The 20,970-nt window shown below is 49.8% G+C and overlaps 7 protein-coding genes across 7 annotated transcripts; 4 read left to right on the top strand and 3 right to left on the bottom strand.

Moving 5' to 3' along the window:
* Positions 1-893: 893 nt before the first annotated feature.
* On the top strand, positions 894-3,071 carry UREG_03909 (uncharacterized protein; the record flags this gene model as incomplete). The annotated part of the gene is made up of 1 exon (XM_002544346.1): positions 894-3,071. One exon carries the CDS (start codon positions 894-896, stop codon positions 3,069-3,071), a length of 2,178 nt encoding a protein of 725 aa, XP_002544392.1.
* A 1,181-nt stretch (positions 3,072-4,252) lies between these two features.
* Positions 4,253-5,894, top strand: UREG_03908 (uncharacterized protein; the record flags this gene model as incomplete). The annotated part of the gene is made up of 5 exons (XM_002544345.1): positions 4,253-4,403; positions 4,519-4,805; positions 5,024-5,246; positions 5,322-5,723; positions 5,800-5,894. 5 exons carry the CDS (start codon positions 4,253-4,255, stop codon positions 5,892-5,894), a joined length of 1,158 nt encoding a protein of 385 aa, XP_002544391.1.
* Positions 5,895-9,539: 3,645 nt separating this feature from the next.
* On the top strand, positions 9,540-11,286 carry UREG_03907 (uncharacterized protein; the record flags this gene model as incomplete). The annotated part of the gene is made up of 2 exons (XM_002544344.1): positions 9,540-11,017; positions 11,079-11,286. The coding sequence occupies 2 exons, from the start codon at positions 9,540-9,542 to the stop codon at positions 11,284-11,286; spliced, it is 1,686 nt and encodes a 561-aa protein (XP_002544390.1).
* Positions 11,287-11,848: 562 nt separating this feature from the next.
* Positions 11,849-13,230, bottom strand: UREG_03906 (uncharacterized protein; the record flags this gene model as incomplete). Its single annotated transcript, XM_002544343.1, has 3 exons — positions 11,849-12,561; positions 12,625-12,944; positions 13,163-13,230. The coding sequence occupies 3 exons, from the start codon at positions 13,228-13,230 to the stop codon at positions 11,849-11,851; spliced, it is 1,101 nt and encodes a 366-aa protein (XP_002544389.1).
* A 555-nt stretch (positions 13,231-13,785) lies between these two features.
* On the bottom strand, positions 13,786-15,782 carry UREG_03905 (uncharacterized protein; the record flags this gene model as incomplete). The annotated part of the gene is made up of 3 exons (XM_002544342.1): positions 13,786-15,223; positions 15,466-15,536; positions 15,657-15,782. The coding sequence occupies 3 exons, from the start codon at positions 15,780-15,782 to the stop codon at positions 13,786-13,788; spliced, it is 1,635 nt and encodes a 544-aa protein (XP_002544388.1).
* A 536-nt stretch (positions 15,783-16,318) lies between these two features.
* UREG_03904 (uncharacterized protein) lies at positions 16,319-19,177 on the top strand (the record flags this gene model as incomplete). Its single annotated transcript, XM_002544341.1, has 1 exon — positions 16,319-19,177. One exon carries the CDS (start codon positions 16,319-16,321, stop codon positions 19,175-19,177), a length of 2,859 nt encoding a protein of 952 aa, XP_002544387.1.
* A 620-nt stretch (positions 19,178-19,797) lies between these two features.
* UREG_03903 (uncharacterized protein) lies at positions 19,798-20,962 on the bottom strand (the record flags this gene model as incomplete). Its single annotated transcript, XM_002544340.1, has 2 exons — positions 19,798-19,993; positions 20,058-20,962. The coding sequence occupies 2 exons, from the start codon at positions 20,960-20,962 to the stop codon at positions 19,798-19,800; spliced, it is 1,101 nt and encodes a 366-aa protein (XP_002544386.1).
* Positions 20,963-20,970: the final 8 nt, after the last annotated feature.

Genomic DNA, 20,970 nt, shown 5'->3' with positions numbered 1-20,970 from the left:
AACGCACCATCAGATGCTTCTTTTTCCCATATCAAGAACCAATAGTGCACCCTGTGCTGAAAGTGCTGGGGAATACCATTGTTAACCAAGCCAAACCACCCAGCATCAGGGATAATATAAGCATGGAATATCATCTTGCCGCCCTCACATAACACAAATTGCATTGGTAAGCGGAGTATTCCGAATTACATTTTAAAAACGTGACGGAGTGGTGTGTTTGTCTGAGTATCAAAATAAACAAGGCCACGATCAACTAGTTAGCTTCACTTCACCTCGTCTCACCTTGCTTCACTTCACTTCACCTCACTTTGTTCAAGAGTGGGAACCAAGTGCTGTTGGAGGAGGACGATCTGCATATAGCTTTTCATTGCTTGCCAACTTTCTCTGTCCACTTACCTTCTATGATCAAGAACATCTTCATTCTCTCATCCATTTCTTTCTGTCCTTGGTGAAGCAAGACTATTGAACCAAACTGCCAATATTGTTGGGTTGAGGAAATAAAAACCATCATCACAGGAACACATCTGTGTAAGAGGGGAACTTTCCGGATCCACACAAAGCCTACCTGTCGAAGGTACTCTAAGTGAGCCTTAAGAGTTGAACAGAAACCCATTGGATTAGTATGTGCCTATGAACTTGCCATTGAGACATCTGCTCTGACCTCAGACATCTTCCAGGCAAGCCTAGCTTAGTATCGCCACCGCGTCCTGAGACTCGTCCTTGCGTTGAGCCATAGGATTTTCTATCAAAGGTTGGTGGACCCCAGTCAGGCACAGAGTAGTCTAATGCAGAAAGGAATCCACTGGTAGTAAGTTAACGTGGTTTCAAAATCTTTTAGATCTTGAGGAAATTTGATGCTCACATACCTGTACTGCAGGTCAAAGACTGTTGATATGGCGCCTAAGAGACCGAAGAAGAAACCAATGCCAGCGGCTTCTGTTCCCCGTGTCCGTGGAACCAGCCGTAGGGTGGACCACGGTAATCAAGGTCAACCGTCTCGTTCCTCCAGTTCTTTAATCTCAAGCGAGGAACGACCAGCCCAGCAAGAGAGCCGACTTCAGCAAAATTGTCACGCATCGAACAATGATCGCAATACGAACCAGGAGTTTCCGCAAAGAAATGAGGAAGAGAATCAGAGCAGGTTTCAGAGTGAAAGTCAGAGAAGCAGGATGCGCATTCGTCAGGCATTGCCACAAGGTTTTCAAGCAGAAGGATTAAACCTGGATCCGGGAGAACAAGGGAGGGCTGATGCACATACCAGCAGTGTGAACCCCCTTGCACCCAAAACCCACACGGAGGGGGAATCTCCTGCAGTTCATACCCAAAACCTGGTATTACGGAGACGTCGACCATTTGAGCAACACTTGCCTGAACCTGCGTTGACAGTAGTATTGCCAAAGCAAAGAGCTGCTAGCATGCCCTCCGTGAATCAACAAGAATTATCCAGTATGCTTGCGACAACTGAGCAGTACCTATCAGTTTTAAGGCTTAACCAAAACATGCAAGTCGGTCGCCCCGCAGGAATATCATCGACAAACCCAAGTCGCATTGCAAGCGACGGTCAAATCAGTTTGCGAACAAATCATTGCGGGAATGCAACAAGTTTGCCGAGTATACAAACCAGGGATACCAGCCTTCCAGGAAATGTCGATGGAAAGTTACCAGCCGTCACCAAGCAGCTCCTGGCTGAAGCAGAAGCAAGGAAAAGAGCATATCATGAAAGAAGACTTCAGGCAGTACGGGCACGCCAAATCTACCCAGGAAATGGTACGCTTGGCAGAACAATTCCGAACATCAATGCCGGAGCGTCTGTAATTCGGGGGTTGTCCCACCAGTGTGGACGGGTCGTTAAAGTGACACCAAGAAGCTTTCGTCCCCATCGATTAATGTTCCGAGGACCCAGCAATGGATATCGTAGCTTCGGTGACCTAGTGCAGGTTGATATGCCATCTCCGTCCTTGGAACATTTTTCCATCACGAAGTTTTCTCGAACTGCCTCAGAATACGGCCGTACAAGTGCGCACCAGCAGTGTGAGCCGCGTTTCAGCGTATTTCAGGAGCTCCTCAAACGGCCAGAGTTGATAATCACATTAGCAGGCCACCTTCGCGTGCAGGAACTTCTTATCCTGTATAGGATTTGCAAGCCATTCCATAATATTATCAACCAGCGCTATACAACCGTGATTCTTTCCCAAGCATTGCGACGTGCCCCTGAATCTGCAAAGATCTTCCCGTTCCGTTGCTACTCGAAGCTTTGCATTGATGATCCAGGACAGCGGCCACACCCGATCGCACAACGCGCAGCGGTTGGGCATCATCGCAAAGTCCCATCATTCCGCTGGCTCCTCATGATCTGCTTCCGCGAGATGGCTTGTCACGAAATTAGGATGATTATGGCCGAGGACGGAACTCCGTTGCCCGAGCAATGCGAATCGGTCATGAAGAAAATATGGTTTGTGATGGACATTCCGGATAGCACTCGTCGAATCGGAACGATCCAAAATCGCGAAATTTTCACTGATGCCGACATATTCTTTGCGACCTTGTTATTTGTGAAAATGGACATGCGCTTTACAGACCCGGTAACTGGAAGTGGTCGAGATGGAATGCGCCGAATGCTCTTATCGCAACCGAGTTTGTCGGCATTTTGGAAAACTCTAAAGCGAACAGCATTGACAAGTAAGATGGACGCGGTCAAAATGTTCGTTCGGTGGAAATGGCAACCTCCTGCTCGCCTTACAGGCCAGCCTATCTTCGATATCCCGGCTCACGAGATCGGCATCATGCAATTTGAAGGATGGGGACGCACAGGTAGCCGAGTCTGCTTGCAGCGCCCGGACGATATCATTCTCAAGGAGTCTATTCACCGGCGGTTGAACCTCCAGGCGCACTATACGGATATGTTTTTGTGGGGATATGTCAACCCAAGAAGCCTGCAGGACATCCCGCCCATCCCGGAGCGGCGGAATTTAGAGCGATTAGAGGGTATGGAAGAGTTGCTGGTTCCCGACGAGGACAAGAGGAACAAAGGAATCGGAAAACCTGTTTCAGAGCGGGTTGTGTTTATCTAAACGTGGCCCACATCATACACTATTCGGCTCGCTGAAAGGCACCCGGTCCATGACAGTCGACAGTTGACCAAATGGCAGGTCTGCGTTCATTAAAAAGGAAGAATGTGCCAATATTTTGCAAAATTTGACAAAAAAGGGAGGGAAAAATGAACAAAAAAAAAATTGGAGAGAGTATTGATTCACGACGAGTTGTCCAATCTGTATGCTGCATAAGGAGCACAACTAGCAGTTAATATCCTTATTTTCCGTGCATGTGCTGTTAAACTGTAGTTATCTCAATTGATAATCTTTCATATGAAGCAGGCGGCTGCTCGATATGAAGATATACGGGACACATAAGACGAAATCCTACAAAGTTAACTCGATCAATGCCAGACAATGTTAGCAAGTCGGGCCTCAGGGCGTCAACGAAGAAGGGATGGTCAGTTCCGGAGCCTCCCAAAAAGTCCGCTGCACAGCAGCATAGAGCATAGTTCCAGACGCTTCATGCCACTCACAGACATGGCTGTAATTGATAATCCTCCCTCATCTAGGCTCGGAACTCGTATACACCTGTGTGGCTTGCCGTTGCCAATATCTGAGCTAGAAACTCGAACTTGTATTTGGGCCGCACCAAGAAACATCTCAATAGCAAGCATCCGCTATAGTAATCGAATGGGCTCTTCGGTCGTATGGCTTAGCAGGGGCAGACAGGCTGTTCGTCTCGCAATCCATGAGTTGAGGTTCTTCTGAGGTGCAGATAAACACAGCGAATCTTGGCGCCAAGGAGGCCTGACATCAGATTAATCAGCAACTGTTAAACCGGGATTTTGGCAGCATCGGCCGGCGGCAGACAGACTCCGTCACTCCGTTGATGCTTTGGAACATCCCAAGCAAACGGAATGTCCAATTAGTCACCAAAGAATCTGGAACACGGCCTTCCGCCCTGTTTTGAAAGTTGCTTGGATAGATATAAGAGTCGGCAAGGAGGTGTATGAGAGGTCGATTCTTCGAGAGGGTTAAGAATAGTTGCCTGGCTCATTGCTTCTCATATGATATACCATCCTCGCACTGCTTCTGTTTCAGCCCGTTTATTGTATTCGGTGACCTCACCTCAACTGAGAACCGCTTTATCGCCGCCGTTAGCGAGAGCATCTTTTTGTCTGATCAATACCCCTTGCACGAAACAAGGCCGAAGGACAATGGCTACCGCCAGGTCAGTGAAGTTGTCTACTGAAGACTCTGGAGTCTTCCGATGCAACCCGAGGGCAGACTCTGCATCAAAGGCAAGCCAACTTTTGCAGGAGGATATGAAGGTTCACAATATCTTTTTCAATGATTCAGGATTTCATAGTAGGTAGCCAGCCTAGGTCCTACGGCTTTTCGAAACCCCTTCACTCGGTTTGATACTCTTTAAAATCATTCAAAGGGTTGCTTGCCTTGAATGGAGATTGATAGGCCTCTTCAGATCACACAGCCCATCACCTTTTATCGCTCTTTGCACTTGGCGCCTCGCCAGAAGACATGCAGGCAGCGTATCGCCGGGCAGCAGAGTATCAGAGACCCGCACGCCCTGCAAATGAAGAGATTGTCAAAAAATTAAGCAACAGGGACGAATTCAAAGCTTTGGCCGGAAAGAGGGAAGAGTACCCTCATTTCCTAGAATTCTTTCAGCGAGAGATTGACGCAAAAGGCGTCGAGGCCGTCGTTGATGAGTACATATTCAAAGGCGATGAATTTGCAGATGACATGCTTGTTCGAACTTTCGGAGGCTAGTATCCCCATCTCACTTTGACTCTTGTTGAACCTGCTCTCGGGCATATGCTGATTGTGTGATAGGCCTTATTCATCCATTTATTCACCTTGGCTTTGGCCTAGAATTCAAACAACCTGCAATTGTTGCAGAAGCTCTTGCCCAGACTGCTGCTCATGATGCACGCCTCAAGGAATTTCTGGTTAACTCTGAACAAAAGGCCGGCGGTGTCGGGCACAGTGGAGAGAAAACTCTAGTAGAGCTCCAAAATGATTGCCGTGCGGATCCACGTCTCCGAGATTCGGCTCATTGGGCCGATTCTAACAAAATCTTCGATGGCGTCTTGAAACGTGCTCCCGAAGAAATGATGAAGGTTGCAAGTCAATTTACAGTCGGCCCTGACCAGATAGACCAACGGCTCGCAGAACTGATTAATGCTGTTGGTAAGAAGGCATATGCTTTGCTTCTTAGACAGCCGCCTACTTTTGAAAGGATGTTGTACTAACTTGACCAACTAGCATACTACACCGGTGCCGCGCAGAACCCACCGAAGAGAGTGAAATTTGATTTTTTCTACATCCATTGCGTCAACAGCTCCATTTTCCTTCCCGTCTTCGTATCCCAGCCGTGGATAAGCCAGCACAATAAACAGCGTCTGCTTGAGTGGAAGGGTCGAATGGACCTGCTTGTCTATGTGTCCAGACACTGCGCTGAACCTCGTTTCGACGAGATCACAAACTACAAACCAGTTAAAACATGGGAAGAAACCTTTGCAGCCGCTTTCGCAAACAGGGAAGAGGACGGCCATGCAGTCAAACTCCTCCGAACTCTAGCATACGGCGAAAAAGTTTGCAAACCTTATGAAAATAAAAACGGATTTCCTGTTAAAGGTGACATGTGGCTCAAGCTCGCCAACATGGGTAAGCTTCCACCCTTTGCCTATCAATTTTACCAAGACACACATCATTCTTCTAACCTCATTGATTTCCGCTATAGTTGCCGATTCAATCCAAGGCCCCGGTGAGTTATGGATAAGGTCGACTGGGTTCCCCGAGGCATGGAAAGACGTTCCAGACAGGGCAAGACTCTAGTTTTGCTGAACAAAACGAATCGGATAGTTGACTGGTAATATTTTTTGGTTTACGGTTGTATTGACGCTCGACCAGTATCCGAAGGGTTGAAAGTAATTCTTTAGGCAAATTGTTACCAATATCTACTGAACTTGTATCAACTCCATGATTGAAGGTTGAAATCAAGGGCGCTTAGTCAGAGTAGCACGTGACCTCCATATGGGGTTAGTTCGAACCACCTGAATCACAACCAGCATGGGCAATCCAATGTCTTCATCTCTCGGGTTTGTATTCTTTCTCCGTGTCATTCATCTTAGCAGTCTTCTCCTACTCCACGGTCAAACTAGAAAGGCGGTACAATGATGGGGTTGAACCTCCAAGTGGTCTCCTCACCGAGGCGGGGGTCTCCCGATCGGCTCATCTGTCCCAGCGCCCAGAACGTCATACATACACCGAGCGCCTCCTCCTTGCCCAAATGGATGATTTCTACGGCTCTGCGGCGGTTTTCGTGGGATACGCCGGTGGCCTACAACTGAGTTGCTATTCGTGTAGTGGTCGAACTTGGTATCCAGCAGTAACGACCACAAGTTGCGGCCCCCGCTTTGTCGAGTTGCGTGAAGCTAGATCGGATGGAACGTCACCGGATGTCTACCTTGGGAATTGACTGGCCTGAGTATTCCCAGCGATCATCATCTTCTCAGCACTATATGAGCGTGGACAAGAATAATACGGAGGTCTTGGGTTGCTTTCACCACAGTTCGAAGGTGTATGGCACTGATCGTTGAAGACGCATCTTTGCATGAGGATTCATATTAATGGGTCTTTGCTAACCAGTTTAATGTGCTCCGGCACATCCTTATTCAATCAGCTACCACGGATGTCTTTCTATCCGGCGCACATGGGACGACCAAGCAGTAAAATGAGCTATTGTCATTCAAAGGGCCACAGTTACTTAGCTGCGTTACTTCTTTCATTCTGACACTAAACTGGTTTATCGCGGCAAATACTCTGACTGTTTACAGGTCGTGTGTTTTGTACAACTGTGTTGGGGGCTACGCCAGTGAAACCGCCCCAACTTCCCGGCCATTGGACGATCCGTTGCTCAGCACCCGTTTCAAACTCGCAGTGCCTGGACGCCTCAGGCGGGATTGAAGATTCAAGAAGATCCTTAGGCTGCACTTTTGAGTCTGCCGAGCGAGTTGTCCGCCCTTTACTGACCAAGACTATGGGCATTGGGGTTACATGCTTCGCAATTTCAATTCGTAGATAGATAGGTGTTTCTGGCATGTCCGCACCATCACAGGATTTGCAAAACATTTTTGTTGCGAGCTGGGTTTTGGAAAAATGCTGGTTCTTTATCTGAACCAGGAGGACTGCCAACTTGCGTCACGGCCACGATTCCCAAAGCTCATTCATGGGAGTTGCGATATCGGCAAGAGGTCGAGATTGTTTGACCTTGCGTTTTGCTCCGAGTTACCGGACATTTGTCTGGGTTACTGTCCGTCACTTCAGAAATATCGTAGATTCTTCACAGCTGCAACGGCGGGCTCCAGGACTTGTCCGAAGGCAAGGTCAAAGAGGAGGTCAAGCAGCACGCAAAGATCTCTGACGGCACCACAGAAACAACCGAGCCCTTGAAATTCGTGCCGACTCAGCACTGGAACTGGGACTTGCAGCATGCGCTGAGCCCTTAAAGGATATATCAGCGGATTCAACACGGAGCAATGTTTAATCGGTTGGACTCTCGCGCAACCCGACACCAGCGGGCTTACAACACACAGCCAGATCTGGTCATGGAGTGCAGGTCAGTCAATCACTGTCCCCGGAAGCGCGGTTCCCAATCGCCGTGGTGCTGGATATATCTGGTTGATGGGCGAAAAATAACCTTTCGCGAGTGGTGCGCGTGGCCCGCCGTGCTGCTGACAAGCCACCAAAGCGCCGTTCCAGCACTTGCTGCTAATCCACGGGCACTTTTACCTCCAGACTCGCCCATCCATATCAAACCCACCTCTCTCGCTCTACGCACCTTGCCATCGCCGACAAGTCACCCAACGCCCATGCTGTCAACGTTTACATGGCCCCGTCGCGAAGGAGCCCGTCGATGAGAGACCACTGGAGAGCCGACGGCGATTACGACAGAGAGATAAACCACCATCGCCCAAGAGAAAGGGATAGGCTCTATCGTCGCCAACGATCGCCGCCACCTTCGCGTCCTCACGAACGAGAAAGATCCAGTCGAGGCCGTGGTGCTAGCTCTGCAGCCCATTACCATTCACGCCGACCTTTTAACCCTCGCAGCGAGCGTGAAGACCGTGAAAATACCAAAGCAAACCGCTTCGAAACCACCCGACGGGAAAATCGAGACGCCAAGATTTCCTTTGAAAATCAGGTAAGGTCTCGACAGAGCGAAGATTCTCTCCTGTCGTCAGCACATCCTCCCTTCCCAAAGCGCAGGCGGAGTCGAAGCCCCTCTCCATTTCGTTCCCATCGTCGTCCTAGCCACAAGCAAGGGAGAGATCATGACGAAGGGGATCGTTTTGGAAGAGGTGGCAGACGCCCGCAGCGTTATCCGTCTCCAAAGCGGTTTGTGCCGCCGCGGGAAACAGAGCATGGACGAGAATTTCATTATTCCCAAACAGCAAGGTCTGATTCCCTGTCCATTTCTCGCCGCAGGCGCTCTAGATCTCCAGTTCCCACCGATTTTGGACGCCGTGCATCACCTCCCCATTCGCCCAGTCGCTATTCACGCGTTTCGATAGAGCATCCTTCTCGACCGCCGTCCCGTCATTCGTTCGTGTCGAAGGCATCAAAAGAAACCTCGCCTCCCCTGAGCTTGCGGAGCACACATCCGCCACGCTTAGACGATATCTCGGATTTGCCATCGAAGTCCCGACCGACTCTGGACTCAGATATCCCGAGTTCCAATCACTCTGTTGACAGCGATAGTCATATGCGTGACTCATTATCATCACACGATATGCATCCTTCGGATTCACGGGGCTCTCGCCGACAAGCTCGTCCGCTTGTCGACACTAGACAACAATATGCTACTTCTCCTCAATACGTACCAGGCACCGATTCCCGCCATTCGTCTCCCCAGTCCGGTTCACCTTACGGTAGTACTCGAGGCTCATGGGCAGGAGGGCAGCAACCACCATACGCCCATGGACAACAGAGGTTAGTCACCTAACCAATCTTACTATGCGGATGTTACTTTCTTTCTTTCTTTCCTTTCTTTTAAGTGGAATTTGACGATGTTGACTTCTTTTTAGACAAGTACATGGATATTCCCCCTCCTACCGGCCGCCAAATTATTCGTCTCAGGGGGGTTCACAAGCGCAATACTATCAAGGCCAGCAATCTCAGTATCCTACATCCCCTAACACCGGACAACCGAGTTACTCTGGACAACCACATTATCGCGGAGGCAATTCTACCTATCGCGGCAATCCTTATAACCAACCACCTCCACCAACAGATCGTCGTTTCTCAACAACAAGCTCTCAAAGCTATGGGTCCTCAGCACAACCCCAAAGGTCTAGGAGCGGACATTTCACAAGCCTGCAATGGACAGCATCTAGTGGCCGTGGCCGAGGGTCCCAATCGGGCCCTCCAGCTCCATCTTTACCGCCGCTTCAACCACCCCACCATGCTGTTAGTGAACGTATGTCTCCTGGCATTGATGATGACGACGATAATCCATTTCGGCCGTCTAAAGATTTGCAAGTGGAAGATGAAGAGTCGGCCAAGAAAAATGAAAGCAACGATTCGAAAAAAATGCCACCACCTCGACAATCGAGTGGATCATCACAACCTAAAGAAACCGGAAAGTTTAGTTTCGCCTTTAAATCAAAGGCACCAGCCACGCCTGTACCAAAGCCAGTATCTGGACTTGCACAGAAAATGCGTGAACCGCCTCCTCGCCCTCTAGAACCCCCGAAAAAAGAACTTCTATCTACTCTATCTCGATCAAAGCTTGAAAGCCGTCCAGATCGCCGCACCGATAGGCGTGATCGTGATGGAAGGAGAACAGACCGCCGATTTGATCGTCGGGATGATCGACGCCGGGACCGACGAGAGGATCGGAGACCAGATAGTAAACAAGACAGACGGAAAGAACGCGAGCGCGAGCGAGAGCGCGAGAGATCACCTATCTCAGAGAAACCGAAGACAGTGGTATTAACAAGAATGAAGCCCCGTCCAACGCTACCAGAAGAGTTCTCAAAGTCCGATTCCGTTTATTACCGCAAGCCTGGCAACGAGTCGGTTATTGGTGCCGGTACATATGGCAAAGTGTTCAAGGCTGTTCACGTCTTTACGAAGAACAAGGTCGCGTTGAAGAGAATACGGATGGAGGGGGAGAAAGATGGATTTCCGATTACAGCTGTCCGTGAAATCAGACTCCTTCAACACCTTCGGCATGAGAACGTTGTCAGTCTCCAAGAAGTTATGGTGGAGAGGAATGAATGTTTCATGGTATTCGAGTACCTTGCCCATGACATGACCGGCCTTATCAACCATCCATCGTTTACCTTATCCTCTGCGCATAAAAAGCACCTCGCTAAACAAATGTTCGAGGGGTTGAATTATCTACACCATCGCGGCGTTCTCCACCGCGATATTAAAGCTGCTAATATCCTTATTAGCAACCAGGGCCAATTGAAATTTGCCGACTTCGGGCTGGCAAGATTTTTCTCGAAGAGTCGACAGCTTGATTATACTAACCGAGTCATTACTATCTGGTATCGCCCACCCGAGCTCCTTTTGGGTGAGACGCGCTACGGTCCAGCTGTGGATGTATGGAGTGCTGCATGTGTATACATGGAAATGTTCACCAAAAAGGCCATCTTCCCAGGAGATGGCTCCGAGATCAACCAGCTCGATAAACTATACGGCTCGTTAGGCACTCCAACAAGGACTGAGTGGCCTGCCATAGTTGATATGCCGTGGTTCGAACTCATGCGACCCCGAGAGAGGAAGAAACGAGTCTTTGAAGATAGTTATGGGGGTTTTCTCTCACCAGCCGCCCTTGATCTTGTTTCAAAAATATTTCAGTACGACCCCGCCAGACGCCCGTCAACCGAGGAGGTCCTCGCCCATCCTTACTTCATAGAGGAGGAACCAGCGCCGCAACAAGCTATTGAGTAAGTCTTCAGCGATGAATGATTTTTAGCGTGTCTATTGATCTTTGTGCTCTTTTCACAGGCTTGCCGACGTCGAAGGTGACTGGCATGAATTCGAATCCAAAGCACATCGGAAAGAAAAGGACAAGGAAGCTCGCCGGGCAGAACAACGCGAAAGGGAAAAGCGGAAAATTAGCACAAATACTGGCGAAACAACTGACAGGGAACGCAAACGGACAAAAGTAGGCGAAGACACGTCTATGCCAACGTCTCAAGGCGTCGAAACTTGATCGGTGCCTTGAGTTCTCGGTTTCTCCCACTCGCCCAAAAGGTCCGTACGATGAGATCAGCTTGACGAGGTTCTGTATCACATAGCATTTGACGGCGTTCTGTGGGGTAGCAGGCTTTTTTTGTATGTGCGAATTTTTAATTTATGGTTTTAATGGATGCTCTCGACACTATTTTCGGTCTGAGGATAGAACCAAAGCCAGGTAGGCTAACCAATGGGCATTGTGAGGGTAAACGCAATGTGTGGTGGTCTTTGCATTTTTGAGGCGCTGCGTTGTCGGGTCCCCTTTGAAGGATTTGATCTCAGTGTCTTCCCTTCACCCATTTGACAAAAGATTCTTTAACATTCCTCTAATTCTAAAAAGACTCGGGTCTGAAGCTTATCTGTAGTATTCGAAGATTTCTTAGATTTAGACAAACACCTTATCGCAACTCGTGGCTTGTTTTTTGAAGACCATTCCACATTAGAAAGATCGTAATATATCCAGTCTATATTTTGTAGGTCGCTACTTATATACGCTCCAGGCTATCAAGTCAAAATTCTTATCATTTGACACATGCCCATTATATCTTGGATTCATGCGGAGCTCCCAAATACTCACCCTTGACCACCGCGGAGATGAGCTGGTACGCAATCGCCGTCTTTGGCGGCAGTCTGAGTCCGCCCTGTTTATACTCCGGCCCAGGCTCGCTACCCAGTGCACTCGTCCCCACCCTCATCGCCTCCTCGACCTCCGCGGTCTCAAACCACCGCGCATCCTCCAGCTCCGGGTCATGCACGAGACTGATCTTCTCATTCTCCGGCTTCGCCACCTGTGCGATCGCCCCGATCATCAGGTTTGCAGGGTACGGCCACGGCTGCGTACTGTGTATGAGCACGCGGGATAGCGTCACGCCGGATTCCTCCCAGACCTCGCGACGCACGGCGTCTTCGACGGATTCGCCTGGTTCGATGAAGCCTGCTAGGGTGGAGTACCAATTTGGGGGCCATCGCTTCTGGCGGCCGAGCAGGATGCGGTTGCTGTCGTGGCTGAGGACTGCGACGATGATGGTGGGGTCGGTTCGGGGGAAGGAAAGGTTGGAGATCGTGGTGCGGGTATGGCAGGGTGGTCGTGCGGCCCCGGCCGAGGCTCCGTTTTCGACGAGACCGAGATCGGTGGGTGGGCAGGCTCGTTTGGTGCCGGCGTGTATGGAGATGGTCGGGTGTCCGCAGGTGCCGCAAAACGCGTTGCGGATGTTCCAGTCTACGATGGCGCGAGATTGGGCGTAGATGGCGGCTAGGGAAGGAGAGAAAATGTTGGAAATCAGCGTATCCTGTCTCTGTTAGGGATACCCCATACCGTCTCCAGGAGATAAACTGGTGATAGTTCGTGTATTTTGAAATGATAGTCCCTTCGCCTCCATGGCGTCGATTATCTTTTGTGCTTTCTGCGCCAACCCGCCTTTTGGCGTGATGTCCAGCGCAAAGTATGGAGCGCCCGCATAACTTTTATATCTCAATGCCTCCGCGCGCGATTCGTCCAATCCCAAAAACACTAGCAATGGAAGCACGTTGCCGGAATGGTAGGACCTTAGCACCTCTTCCTCTGACTTGTCGTATAGATCCGCGGGTACGAGTGACTCCACGTCTTGGTATGTCGCATAGTGAAGCTCGGCTGGACTACGTACGAGAGGCGCAAGCTGGTTAAAGAGTAAGAAGCGAGCAGTAGGGTGTCTCAAAGCGCTGGCTAAGAAGGGCGATTCCGATCGGAGGAATGAAACCCGATTGAGAGGAGAGCCTATTCAAGGAACGTTAAAAACGGGCTGCAAAAGGACCAAAACGAGCTCCAACCGGGATTAGCCCTACTTGAAAAATAATTTGCAGTCTCTCTGCCGAACCTGCGCGAAAGCATCGAGTCGTGTTCTATATGCTCAGGGTTTGGCATATCAGCGACGGGATGGGCCATGATCCTTGCGGCGGTGGGAGGCAGGGCAAAGGGCGGGGCGCAGGGGAAAAGAAGGCCAGGGTGGTTCAATTAGCTATACAACATCAATCCGCACCAGCTCTCTATATATGCAAGCGTTGTGTAGGCGAAGGGCGAGATATGGAACTGGTTGGTGATGGCCCAGTGGGATTTGTCATGATGCGCGATTATCCCCCGCCACCGCGATGTTCCTCGGGACTTGAAAACGCAGGGCGGAAACCGACTAAAGCAAAGAGACAAGGTTAGCACCGAGTAAGTCGGCACGGAATTGGAATTAATAAGTCTGGGATTGATTCGATAAAGAGAGCAGATGTCCCAATTCGCGTATGTACACCAGATGGAAATTGGGGCAAGGGTTGGTATAGCGGCCAGCAACAAACCAAAACCGAAGAGGAGAGAGAAAAAGGCTGCTACAGCTATCCGCTTGATAGATATTGAGACATAATTGGGAGAATCCAAGGGAGAGGATATGAAATAAAGTCGAAAGGAAAAGAGCACACTAACAAGAGAAGAGTAACCAGCGCTCAGTGCAGACGATCAGTCTCTCCAAAACCAGCCACCTCGCTTATCTTTATTTGTTGAGGCCCTGGGCTCTGTCTTTGCAAGGCTTCCTGCATCATTATCTTCAGTTGGATTGACTTGGTGTGGCTGATTTGAGCTCGAGATTTCTTCAGTCTCGACGCTTTCTTCCCGGCCGTCAGCAAACCGTTTATTTACTACCTTCTTGGTCCGTACACTGCCATCTGGGAGCGTTCGGCGTTCTGTCGTTGTGACGGTTGATATGATAGTCGGGAGGTCTAGCTCGGACTCTGAAAGAGCGGATGGTCCCTGTGAAATGCCACTCAGTTGGCGCTCATAGTGGTCCAGCTCGGTTTCGGTGTCATAAAAATCTTGTATATCGCTATTCTTATTATCATTATCAAATTCTCTCCGCCGTCGTGACTCTTCATGCTCCATTCTCTGTTTCTCTCGGCTTTCTAGGATAAGGTTCAAAAGGGGGCTCTTTAGGGGGCGGTCTTCGTCATGAACGTCGCGGAGAAATGCGTCGTAGAGATCCATTTCAGTGAACCCTTCTTCTTCAGTGTCCCGTCCTTCACTCCGCTGAAGTGGAGCTTGTTTAGGATCCTCCTTCGAAGCAAGGTCTTCGAATGTGTATTTGAAGTAATCCCCTCGACCACCATCTCTATGAACATATTTCCAACCGGCACCAAGGCTTCCTCTCTCAATCATTCCAACCAGCCAGTCTTTCCCTGACACCTGTTTATTCTGCAAAGCAACGTTTCGATCGAGCATATCCTTACCGTTTTCGATGCGTAACAGGTCTTCGAAAGCTTCCCTCCATCGAGGTTCTTTGCTCTGTTGGCCGCCATGGGCCGGATCAAAGGGTGAAGCCCAGGACATTAAACCATGGTCGCTACCTTTATCCAGTTGCTGGTGGTGTTCCAAGTGCAAGGGCGAATACGGCGAGAGTAAGATATAAGACATCGGCCAGCCAGCAGAGATGCCTGGCGACATCAAATCAAAGAAGAAAGGGTTTCGAAATGGTGAGAGTTCGTGAAAGAAAGAGGACGACCCGAAAGGAAGATTGCTGTCGAAGATTGCGTCGAAAATACTAGACGGGAAAGCATGGCCTGGATATCGATGGCCTTGATTTCGCCAATCGTCCCATTTTCCATAATCAGCGTGCCGACGAGACGCTTGGGGATCTCGGTTGTTTGCTCTGTTCAATTCCTCGTCTGCGACACGGCGCCAATTCTTCATGAGTTGACTCAGCTCCTCGTCATTAAACACCAACCAATCTTTGGTGGACGGCGGGAATATTACTGAGGGAAGTCCAATAATCGACTGTAGCATGGACGATATATGCTCGTCGGCATAGCGTCGGAATGCTATGAACGGATTATCTTCAGCTGGCTCGGGCTTAGTGCGACGTTCTTGGGAGGGTGCGGATTGTCCGTTCGAAGGACGATTCTCGCTGTTATCTGCGGGCGCCATCACAGATCAGTCCAGAAAGATGCACTTGATGAAGATGTTAGTTTTTACTGATATCAGATCGAGCTCGCATCGGCCGTCTTGATGCTCTTTCGCCTTTTTGCCCGCGAATCGCGGAAAAACGTGGTGGCGGTGGCAATGCTTATGTAATATAATGGCCACACGTGATTTACAATGCAAACAGAGCAAACAAGGCAGAAACATGCTTACTGATCAAAGGCTCACCGCTTCTCCGAGTTGCTTCGACGACGTCCTTCGAGTTCTTCGAGCAGACTCAATGTCGACCGCTGTTCTGACTGGATTGCAAAGCGAATAATGACAAAAGAAATAAGCGGGCTGGATTTTGGCCACGTCACTGGCTATTTTCCACGCAGAATGCCGAAGCCCTCGGGTTCGTGGCGTCGGTTGCGACACACCATCTCGAAGACAAGGATTGCTTGATATGAACCCCGCGGTGAACTACCCCGGAGTTTTTGATCGACGATGGGGGCGATCCTGGCTGATTGCAACCGTCTTGGTTGGCCGTATGCAGGGCTTTCCATGGTCTCCCAATGATTGACCCGTCTCTAGCCTAGACGATCTGGTCAGGTGCCGATCTCAGTTCTTCAGCGAGCTCTGCACCCCTCATTGAGCCTGGCTGGGACGTCGAAAGAGGAGGCTGATTTGGCGCCAGGTTTGAAGTTATAGTAGTTCCATTTGCCACTACTTTACCGATAGGACGAAAGCCGCTCCCGACAAGATTTCTGCATGCATTGGACTTCCTGGTTGTACTAACCTTCATATCCTTGTCATGGCTTCGTCGCCGCAATGCCACTGCTTCTACCTCATGATTGAGTTTCCACACAATGACCTGCATGATCTGGGGCAATCCACATTCCTGACTTTCGTCACCGATATGTATGATTCCTGTTCATATCAAACTCTGGGTTGAAATATAGGCCCGTCACCACCCGGGGAATCAATCCTTTTCGAAAGCATGGATGCGACTTTTCTTGGTCTTCAGAATCCACCCTCATCATGCCCTGCCAAAATTAGGTGATCAGTGCTATCAAAGGGCCAAAGTGCTATCACCGACGCAATGGCCAACGTCGAGCACATGCCGTTAAACCTGTTGCAGGCGGAAGGCCCAGCAGAGCTCCTTAGCCGCATCGACGAGCTCCGGAATTTGGGCTTTAGGCACCGGATTTGCCTACCTCAGCTAGTTGTTTGCGGACACCAAGGCTGCGGGAAAACGTCAGTATTCCAGGCAATCACCGGCATCTCGTTTCCTGTGGGCCATGGCGCTCGTACTCGATTTGCAATCGAAGTGATTTTTCGACGATCACCGGAAGTGTCGACTCGCGTCAAAATCCGACCAGGCGTAAACGCATCGCCGGACCATCAGCACAGGCTTCAAACGTTTTCAACACCGCACAACTGGCTCGAAGATGTTTCTCAGCTCATTACCGATGCCGAGCAGTTTCTAGGCTTGAGTAAAGAACGACAATATTCGCAAGATGTCTTGCAACTCGAGGTCTCCGGACCTTCACTTCCGGATTTGACCGTCATTGATTTACCCGGGCTCCTCCAGGATCCTAATGGGACTGAAACAGCGGAAGATGTTGCTTTAGTCAGGGAGCTTACAGAAGCATACACGAATAACCCTCGAAGCATTGTTCTTGCTGTGCTTTCCGCGAACATGCCTCTTGCTCAGCACTCTGTTATCCGGCTAACAGCGCCCTGCAAGTCGAGGACAATGGGAATTATAACAAAGCCGGACGTATTGGACCCAGATTCTTCTACCTTGGCTACCTTCCATGCACGAGTAAAGTACCAAGATATTCCATTGCGGCTGGGTTGGCATGTTTTAAAGAATGTTGACACCAATCACAAAGATGCTTTCGGATTGAACCGAGATGAAACGGAGAGTCTCTTTTTCAGCAGCTCTATTCCGTGGAGGACGCTTTCACCTAATTCAATTGGAATCGATTCTCTTAGAGATCGCTTAAATAAAGTACTATTGGCTCAGGTCGAGCTGCAGCTCTCTATGTTGTCAACCGAAATTCAGCAGGAGCTCGAAATTCAAAGAGAGTCACTACACCAGCTAGGGCCGGACATGCTTACAGCAGCAGAACGGCGATTGCACATTACCACTATTGGCGAAAAGGTTCAGAAATTCACCAGGGACGCCGTCCTTGGTGAATATACTGATCCCTACTTCAGACACCACTCGAATGAATCAGTACGGCGTCTTCGTTCGGTTTTGCGGAAATGGGCGGAGGATTTTGCTGTAGACATGCGACAAAGGGGCCACAGTCACTATATATACGAAGATACAAGTTTGAATGTCATCCCGGCACAAGGATTTGCGGACGACCCCCAACCTATTTCGAAATCAGAGTACATCAGTGGCATTCTGCAGCTCCTTAAATCCAATAACGTTCACGGGATTTCTGGACTAGCGAATTCCCAGGTCATTTGCGAGTTATTTGTACGCCATTCCCTAAAATGGGACAAGATAACGAAGGCTCACGTTTCGGAGATTTGGAAAAAGGTAAAACGGTTCTTAGATGGGGTTCTTCATCACGTTGCTGGCTCAAGCACAAGCAACGCTATTATGCGTGAGATCATTAACTGCAAAATGGAGGAAAGGCTACGGAAAACGAATTCAAAAGTCGACGAACTGCTGGTTCCATATAGGAGGATGATGCTGTCGACTTTGAATGAACAACTAATCTTTAAATTGCGCCACATCCGACGGGAGAGTTCCCAGAAGATAGATCCTCATGGGGCATCAGATGACATGAATCTTTCGATATGCAATGGGATTCTTGATTGCATGCAGTCATATTATTCAATGGCTCTTGGAGTTTTCCTCGATAACGTTGCCGGATTAGCGGTTGAGAGTTGTCTTATAGAGGGTATTGAAAATATTATGTCCCCGACTCGGATCTCGCAAATGACAGACGGGGAGATTGAGCGCCTCGCTGCGGATTCCAATGAAGTGAGAAATGCTAGAGCAAGGATTGCAAGAAAAGTGAAAGTTTTTGAAGTTACTGCTGCAGCTTGCATGCGATGCCAAATGGCTGCACTGGAGTCCTCAGCGCAGAATTATAATACCTTATCTGATGAGAGCGCCCCGAACTCCCCTACCTTTGGTTCCGACTTTTCTTCTCAAAAAGATTCGTCTTCTTTTAGTGACGTTGAGGGTTTGGAGAAATCCACTCTTTCGTACTCACCCTCCAAAAGTGTTGGGCGCAGGAGATCCAATAGCTCCTCTAGACTTTTGGTATTTCCCTCTCCCGGCCGGATACAAGGGGAGCCTTCGCACATTGGCAGTAACAACCCTGCTTCATCGGCTGGGTCCAATACATCGTCCCCAACGTGGCCCTCGTCTTTTGATTCTAAACAGTCTGCGCTACGTTCATCCTATATAGGCTCTAGACCAGTGGCTCAGAGCGGTACGGTTAGAACCCATACAGCACCGGCACGTATACCTTCGCCTGAACTCGTATATCCTGGAAACTCTGGGGCCACTCGATTTTATACGCACGGGCGCGCCCTTTCGGCAGATAAAATCGATCCTATGTCCCGCGACCTATTGACTCCCCTCGGATTCTCCTATGAGAGTACGAGACATGCTCGCACCCTTTCTGCGGAGCGGATTATGCCACCATTGCCAGAGGCAACGGTTTTCAACTCTCGGCATGCGCGCTCTCTGTCTGCAGACAAGTTCAACAATCTACCGGCTCCTCCACCGAGAAGCCCAGCGCGGACACTCTCCCTCTCCATCCTAACAAAGTCGAAAATTACGGGGCATCAACCTCTACGAAGGCGACTCTCCAAACTGAAACCGGGAGCCACGACGGAAGAGAAAGTGCCATCGATCTCTTTACCCTTTAACTTCCAGCATCATGGCGCCGTCCCGGCTTCCGGAGAGCCGGCGCAATTGATTTGAAGGCAAGGTGGCTGATCTTTGGTTATGTGGGAAAATTCCAGGTACTACTGTTTAACGATCTATTATTCTCCTCCCTTATCGATTTTTATCCGTCGCGGTGTTATTTTGGCTGCTATATTATGCGTATATATACCCGCAAGCCGCTGTTTCACTCTTTGATTGTAGGTAAACAAGGCTGGCGTCTCGAGAGGCTAGTTTCACGTTTTATACTATCCTCCTCGCGCGTTAGTGCGTGATCCTTCAAATATGGGAACTGGGTTCTCTCTGTCTACATAGCTATCTTACCAAAGCCGTTTCAATTATGCTTGAAATCTTCATTGCGATTTTCGCTGCTCATGCGTGTATGTACTATACATACGTAGGAAAAAGAGAGCCTGTGGCGCGGCCTGGGCCTGAGGTGATTCGACCCGGTCCCAAAAGGTATGTGAAAGAACTCTTAAATATGATTCAGTTTCCCATCCAGTATTTCTAAAAGTTCCACGGATCGTAACCGGAGAGCCGCCTTTCTAGCGAAAGGAGGGCATTCAACGAAAAGTCGTTTGCTTGCTGAATTCACGTTTTGAACCGGTTTAGACGCTAAAGCCGGATCCTTCTTTTCATTCCTGATTCGACCCTGACCCTTATCCCATAAGCTGCAATTGATCATCCGGTGGCCAGCGGACCTGTGCGAACGTAAGGCATCGTTTGATACTTTGCAGGAATTTCCTAGTACTCTCGTCACTCATGATATGTGCCTTGTCCTGGCCGCCCTCATGGAGCTTTTCTCGAGCAGAACGCTCGTGGATGCCAACCATAGTAACACCGATCGGCCAAGCGCTGGTATAAAGCGTCAGCGACGATAAAGGGTAGATTTCAGGGACAGACGATGGTAACAACTCACGCTTTGCCGATACTCAGCCTCAAATACCCGTCGTTTGCATCTACATAACGACGATGCTGCGCATTCCTCACGATCTCAACGATCGGTCCCAGGATGCTGTCTTCCACATCGGCGTTCTCAAACTTCTTGAACAGTGGCTTCATGTATTCCCTCGACTGCACCATGGCATTGTAAGCTTGCCGACCCTGAAACGTATTCTTGACACTCGCATCTCTCTTCGCCAATGCAATCTCCCACTCTTTCAGAACCATCGTAAAGTAAGACGCGAGCTGCCTAAAGAGATATTTCTTCCCTTCTTCATTCGCCGGAACCTTTTCCGGAACCTTCATTTCCGCCTCCGGGAGAAGCTCCAGGGTCGTAGGTATTGGTCCATCAGACAGCTGTTTCCGCGGCGTTATCGACCTCTGCACCAGGCGCCTGTATCTTTTTAAACGGCCCTTGTCGCTTTCGCCAAACAACCGGCTCGGTTCACCCATGTTTCTCAGCTTCTCAACGAGCTCCTCCTGACTCAAACCCTCCTCGCCCTCCAACGGCGTGCTCTCCTTCTCGCTCTCAGTCTTCTCCGCCGCAGGCGTCGCACTTAGTCCAAGCCTCTTCCTCCTCTCCGCCTCTTTCGCTTCCTCCTCCGCCTCCCTCCTCCGTCGCGATTCCTCGGCAAGACGGCGCCGCTTCTCCTCCCGAACGCGATTCCGTTCCGCCTCGTCTTCCTCTATCTTCCTCTTTTTCTCAGCGCGTTCTTCGCGCTCTTTCTGGATCCTTTCCTGTTCGGCGTTGTAGGCTGCGAGACGGGCCGCTTCCAGTTCGGATCGACGGACATATTGCTTGTCGGCTTGGGGTTCGGAGGACTGGGCGCGTGGCGGTTTGGATTTGGCGATTTCTTTGGACATTAACGAGGCGAAGTCCATGGTCGCGG

The sequence above is a fragment of the Uncinocarpus reesii genome, genomic scaffold (genome assembly GCF_000003515.1).
Source record: "Uncinocarpus reesii 1704 scaffold_2 genomic scaffold, whole genome shotgun sequence".
In the NCBI taxonomy this organism is placed as follows: domain Eukaryota; kingdom Fungi; phylum Ascomycota; class Eurotiomycetes; order Onygenales; family Onygenaceae; genus Uncinocarpus; species Uncinocarpus reesii.
This window is presented reverse-complemented; position numbering and strand designations above follow the sequence as displayed.